This window comes from Chiloscyllium plagiosum, chromosome 43 (genome assembly GCF_004010195.1).
Source record: "Chiloscyllium plagiosum isolate BGI_BamShark_2017 chromosome 43, ASM401019v2, whole genome shotgun sequence".
Classification (NCBI taxonomy): Eukaryota; Metazoa; Chordata; class Chondrichthyes; order Orectolobiformes; family Hemiscylliidae; genus Chiloscyllium; species Chiloscyllium plagiosum.
Window position 1 is genome coordinate 8,004,442 of NC_057752.1, and position 6,257 is coordinate 8,010,698.

General features: G+C 41.2%; 1 protein-coding gene across 1 annotated transcript in view; it reads right to left on the reverse strand.

The window, feature by feature from the left end:
- Positions 1-2,677: 2,677 nt before the first annotated feature.
- Positions 2,678-6,257, reverse strand: part of LOC122543351 (extended synaptotagmin-1) — an 80,798-nt gene continuing 77,218 nt past the window's right edge. The window contains exons 3-4 of the mRNA XM_043681938.1: positions 4,561-4,695; positions 2,678-3,181 (exon numbers count right to left, since the gene is read on the reverse strand). Coding sequence (XP_043537873.1) covers positions 3,104-3,181; positions 4,561-4,695 — 213 coding nt within the window. The 3' untranslated portion in view covers positions 2,678-3,103. The remainder of the gene's footprint in view (positions 3,182-4,560; positions 4,696-6,257) is intronic.

Consider the following 6,257-nt stretch of genomic DNA (forward strand, 5'->3'; position numbering starts at 1 on the left):
TTGTCCACTATCTAGGCCTTTTGGAAATGCTCAATGCATTTGGCACTTTGCGAATGCTGCTGCTCCAGTTTAGGTGCTCTTGGGCAAAAAAGCTCTGAAGATGTTATTGGGGATATTGCAGTTTTTCAGGAAGGCTGTGAGGATGTCCTTGAAGGATTTCTCTGCCCTCTTGGTAACTGCTTACCATGATGGAACTTGCAGTAGATAGCTTATTTTGGAAGACTTGTTTCAGGTATGCAGAAAGCTTTGTTGTGATGACAAAGGGGATGTTTTGCTTTGGAGTAAATGTGAAACAGTTCTGACTAACCCAGCACATCCGTTGGCTAATATTGAAAAGCCACATTGCAAGGAGTTCTGAGAAATGCTGTTGAACCACCCATAGCAAAAAAGACCAGGAAGCTGGATAAACTCAGTTGAAAGTGCTTAGAAATAGGAACTGCCCTCAGAGTAATGTGTGCAACAGTGTTTGTTCAATAAGTTAAAAATCACACGACACCAGGTTATAGTCCAACAGGTTTATTTGAAAATATAAGCTTTCAGAGCGCTGCTTCTTCTTCAGATAGCTAGTGAAGCAGATACATAGGATACAGAATTTATAAGAAAAGGATCAAAGTGTCGTGTGATTTTTAACTTTGTCCACCTTGGTCCAACATCAGCACCTTCATATCATGTTCAATAAGTGGAACAACTTTAAACTTCTGAAGTGACATCTAGAATGTTTCATTCTGTTCACGATACTAGCTGCAGACATTGACTTTTAAGCTGATAAACTCTAAGCCAAATATGAAGAGCAACATCACATGAAATACATTTAATCACACCTGGCTGTTATACGATAGACACTGTACTTAGTTGTACAAGCTGGAGCAGACATTTGATTAATCTAGCCTTGCTTTGCATTCAGTTCTCTTCCGCCTTTGATTTTGCGCCAACAGCCATTGCACTTGTACAGTACTTATGCCAGAACCTCATTAAAGCTCTAGAATGCATGCCAAAATATTTTAATAAATAGCTTGAGCATTTTCTTGATTTTTGCACTGGGAATGTATTTTTTATCCTCTAGGAACTTTTTGTCTATTTCTCAATCGATCGCTCTCATTTTCTACCTCAGTCTCTCTATCTTTCCCCAAAACAATCGCAGACCACACCCTTCCATCCTAAATGACTCCCACAAATTACTCATACATCCTTCCCACAACCACTACTCATAGCATTGCTACCCTCATTTTCAGTCATCCATTACACACCGTTCCCATATGCCTTCTGCTTCACTTGGTGAGTGAGGATACAGAGAAGTAATCCATTATTCTGCATCCATTAGCACTCCTAAATGGGGAATTAATGTGCAACCATAGAGTCATAGAGCACAGAAACAGATGCTTCCCTTCAACTAGTCCATGCCAACCAGGTTTCCCAAACTAAACTAGTCCCACTTGCCTGCATTAGGGCTTTTGCCCGAAACGTCGATTTTACTGCTCCTCGGATGCTGCCTGATCTGCTGTGCTCTTCCAGCACCACTAATCCAGAATCTGGTTTCCAGCATCTGCAGTCATTGTTTTTACCATAGCCCACCAAACCTTTCCTATTTATGCTCCTATTCAAATGTCTTTTAAACGTTGTGACAGTACTTGCATCTACCACTTCCTCTGGCAGTTCATTCTACATATGAACCACTCTCTGTGTGAAAAAGTTGCCCCTCAGGTCCCTTTTAAATCTTGCCCCTCACACCTTAAAAAGATGACAATTAGTTTTGAATGCCCTACAAAGATAACTCCAGAGAGGCCAGTATCCCATCACCACTTCAACCTTTATTTATGTTGGAGAGTCCTTGACACTAATCCACTTTCTCAGAACCAGCTCTCAGAATGAGCAGAACCTGCGACACTCCTGTTTATATCTGTCGGCCAGGGCTCCCTGATTGAACTAGATTAACAGCCACAATCAGGGAACTCATATTCTAAAGTCCATCTGGCTAACCTCATTACAATCACTACATCTGCCCTAGGTTAAGTCAGAATGAGGTCAGAATAAATATCATCTGACAGCAGACAAGCTCAGTCTGTGACCACTCTAGGCAATTTAATGATGAACTACCTTTTTTTTTATGACAAATTAATGGCAGCTTTATAACATACTTACCAGTTAAAGAAAAAAAAATAGCAAGTAGTTCCAAATAGTACTGACTGAGCTGTTGCTTTCACAAGATCTCTGCGCCTCTTGCATTCATTATCCACCTTCCTTCACCAGTTTCTATTCACAGTTCATTGCTATTCTGGTCATCAACTGGTCATCAACAATGCAACAGCTGCCTCATCAGTCAAGATTATTTCACTCATATAATGGGAATATTCAGTCAACAACAATATACCTATTAGGTTATATAATGTTTAAATATTATGCAATGATTAATCAAGTGAAATGCTGCTGAGGCACTTGTCATAAAGTAACTGAAGCATTAATGTGGTAATGACTTTGGGCAATGAAAGTAACCAAAATTAATGCAAGTTACATATCTGAGGGTCCCAGATAAATTCAAGTTGCAAAGTACTCATAGATGAACTGTTTCCGATTGATGGAGTTTTAGATTTACTATAAAGTTACAGTTTATTTTCCTGCACTCTTCAAGATTTAAAAACTGCTAACAGTAGAGCATCTGTGAAGCAGTTCCATATGCCCTTTTATTTACAGCCCACAGTATAGCTGAGGCACAGCTTGGTGCCAAGCAAGAGTAAAGAGAGCTAGAACACAGTTCAGGGCCTCACTTTCCCAGGCAGTGAATCCCTGGTTTAAAAACACAGGTGATGAACAGAAGGTTGGACAGAGCTTTCCTGACTCCTCCAATGACACTGGCAGAGACCTAGGAATAATTTTTAAAAATGTGCTAAGATAATTTCACTGATATACCCCAGTTTTTTTTAAAGCAGTTGTGAATCAATCGAAAAACCAAGTGTCAACATCAAAGGTCAAGGAAATACACTAGATTAATGCATCAAGCAGGAAAAGGCAAATAAATTACAAATATGACAGCTAATATGTACTTCTATATGCAAGGAGCTTTCATCTTGGAGCTTAAGCAGGAAAGTGGAATTAAACGGTGAGTCAATTACCTGATATGCAGGTCAAGTGTGACCTGCCTTTTGTCTGTACCTGTATGCACCTGTACTCCATGAATCTTCAGAGGCTGAAAGACATTCAGAGGTATGATCAGATCTCCAGCAACACAGACCTGAACAATTCGCATTTTGTAATATATTTGGAACCTATTTCAGCTTTTTTGGTCCACAGTAAACAGGCTTCTGCTTCTGACAGTAAAAGCTCCCACTGGGTCCTCACATTTAGCAAGGGAATAGCTGAAAGTCACAGATTTCTCAGTCAATTCTTCGTTGCTTCCCACTGGAACCAAGAGGTACCTGGTGACTAGGGAGTCCAAAACAGTCTGAAGATACAGGGTAGGACATTTAGGACTGAAGTATGGAGAAATGTCTTCACCCAGACCGTGGTGAACCTGTGGAATTCTCGACCACAGAAAGTGGTTAAGGCCAAAATACTGAAGGTATTCAAGAATGAGTCAGATATAGTTCTTCAGTTAAGGGATTAAAGGGTATGGGGAGAAAGTGGGAACAAGATACAGTGTTGCTCATGAATCATACTGAATGATGGAGCAGACTGGAAGGGCTGAATGGCCGACACCTGCATCTATTTTCTATATTTCTACGTTAACAATTGACTGCAATGCCCTGTATTAGAGGAAGCTCTTTAGGCTGGGATGAATGCTATCCTGTAACTGCAGCTGAGATGTAATCATGTGTAAATGTCGAAAGATGACAGGGTTAGCTTCAGCTGTCATGGTCCTGACAAACTCATTGCTTAGATTCACACTCAAATGATGGCCACCATCATAAGTTACAGAAGGGTGATCAGTACCCATGATTCATCATGATAAGATACTAGAGGGGACAGCATCCAGAGTGAGCCCTCTCTTGTGTAAATATCCCAGTATGACATTTCTTTTCAGTAGAAATGAGTCAAATGAGTTGACACATTCATCATTGACCAAATTATGCTGGTAGGTCTCTAGAAATCTACAAATTCATTAATATTGTAGGCTGCATTCGATTGGAACCTCAGTAGATATTTGTTATTATCAATAATGCGAGGGAATTGGGAGGCAGATATATCTTGCAGGTAGTTTAGTAAGGAATATCAAACCACCAATATATCATTTCACCGTGTTGCACAGTTCAAAACATTCTCTTCACACGTGACCCAACCTTGGAAGGGGAAATGAGTTGTTGTCAGTGAGGACAAGTTTGGATTCTACAGTCAAATAGCCTACCAGCACTCATGGCCAACACTCAGATGAGAAGGGTTTGCATGGAACTGGATCAGCAACTTCACTCGAGGATAAAATTGGGTGAAGGTGCTGCAAAAGGTTAACATTCAATTGTTCTTTAAATGTACCCGAGGGATGCACTGTATCAAACACAGAAAAAAACCCATACCAAAACATTGTGGAAATTAACGATTGTTAGAGTAACACCTGCACAGGTACAGAATTACCTTCACTCCAAAGCTGACTTTTGTGAAGGCAAAGGTTTGCAGATGATTGTTTGAATTCCGAATAATGGGAGCAATGGAGTTCACCAACAGCTTCTCCAGGTACTGACCAACAAATGGCCATGCTTGCTGTAGAACCTACCAATAAAGAATCTCCGTTAGCTTGTTACATTTGGGATCTAACAATTACACCTCGCCCCAGATGTCATAATAGTTTTGTCAGTTATTGTTGCTTTCTTTAAGCTTATTCTGTTCATTCTTCCTAACTGACAGGACAGTCAAAAATATCTTCTTTTAGAACTTTAGATAGCTCCATAAGTAGTTGTTCGGAAACTTGCAAGACCAGTCCCATAGAAACCTGCCCTCCAAATTTAGTTTACTCCCTAAATGGAAGGAAGACACCTGGTCATCTCCTTTCTAAGTAGACATTAAATACTTGAACTATGAGCAATTTCAGATAGAATCCTGAACAAATTAATCAGGCTTAACCCAAGTTTACTAGTCAGGAATTAAAGCCCATATGTTAAACTAAGTCACCTGGCAGGAACTGAGCAGGCCAGTCTTATCCTATATTTTAGCACTGGCAGACTACCTTTATTTTGATGTTATTTGGAGAATATAGAAGTTTGTAATCAGTGTAGCATTCAATATTATTCATTTACACACTTACTATTCAATAAAGGGTCTGCTATTTTTAGCCTGAATGAAGTCTGATACACTACTTATTCTCCTGTGTACTGAAGTGAAGAAAGCAATTTCAGCTCACATTGGATACCCAAAGAGCAATGCTACATAGCGAGTGGGTAAAAATATACTCCAGTTAGTAGAGGGAGGGGGTTTTGGCACTAAGCCTGAAGAAAATATCTTGTGGGAAACAGCACAAACCAAATGCTGCCTTTCCCTACTGTGGATATGGTTGTCTGATGCACACTGGCATTCACTATCAAGGAACAAGGTTTAAAACATAGAGTACTTACAGCACATAAAGAAGCCATTTGGCCCATCAAGTTATTTCTCACCCTTCAAAAGAGCATCCCACCCAGACCCAGACCCAGCCCACAACCCTATCCCCATAACACCACATTTAGCAGGACCAATCCATATAACCTGCATATCTCTGGACACTACGGACAATTTAGCATGGCCAATCCACCTCGCTTGCACATCCCTGGACTCTGCGGGACAATTTAGTATGCCCAATCCACCCTAACCTGCACATCCTTGAACTGTGGGATGAAACCGGAGCACCCAGCAGCAACTCACGCAGACATTGGGTGAATGTGCAAACTCCACACAATCACTCAAGGATGGAACTGAACCTGGGTTCCACCACTGAGTCACCATGCTGCCCTAAAATATATATAATTGGATAGATATAAGAACTCTAGTTTAAAAATTACTTTTCAGGAAATATTACAGCATTTATAAGTGTAGTGATTGGACCAAGGTTGGCCAGGTGGATCTCACTGAACATGAGTTCCCTGATTGGAAGCCCTGGTTGACAGATAGAAACAGGAGTGTTAGGTGCTGAGGGTGGTTAGTGAAGCCGGAAGGTGGGTAGGCCGTCCTGACCGCTGTCACCCCGGGCGGGTACCGGGGCGGGCTGTCCTATAGGTGGTCGAAAGGTGTGTCAGGGCAGACCGAGAACTGGAAGGGGCATGGGGTGGACTGAGAACCAGAAGGTGGGTGGGGGGGGGGGG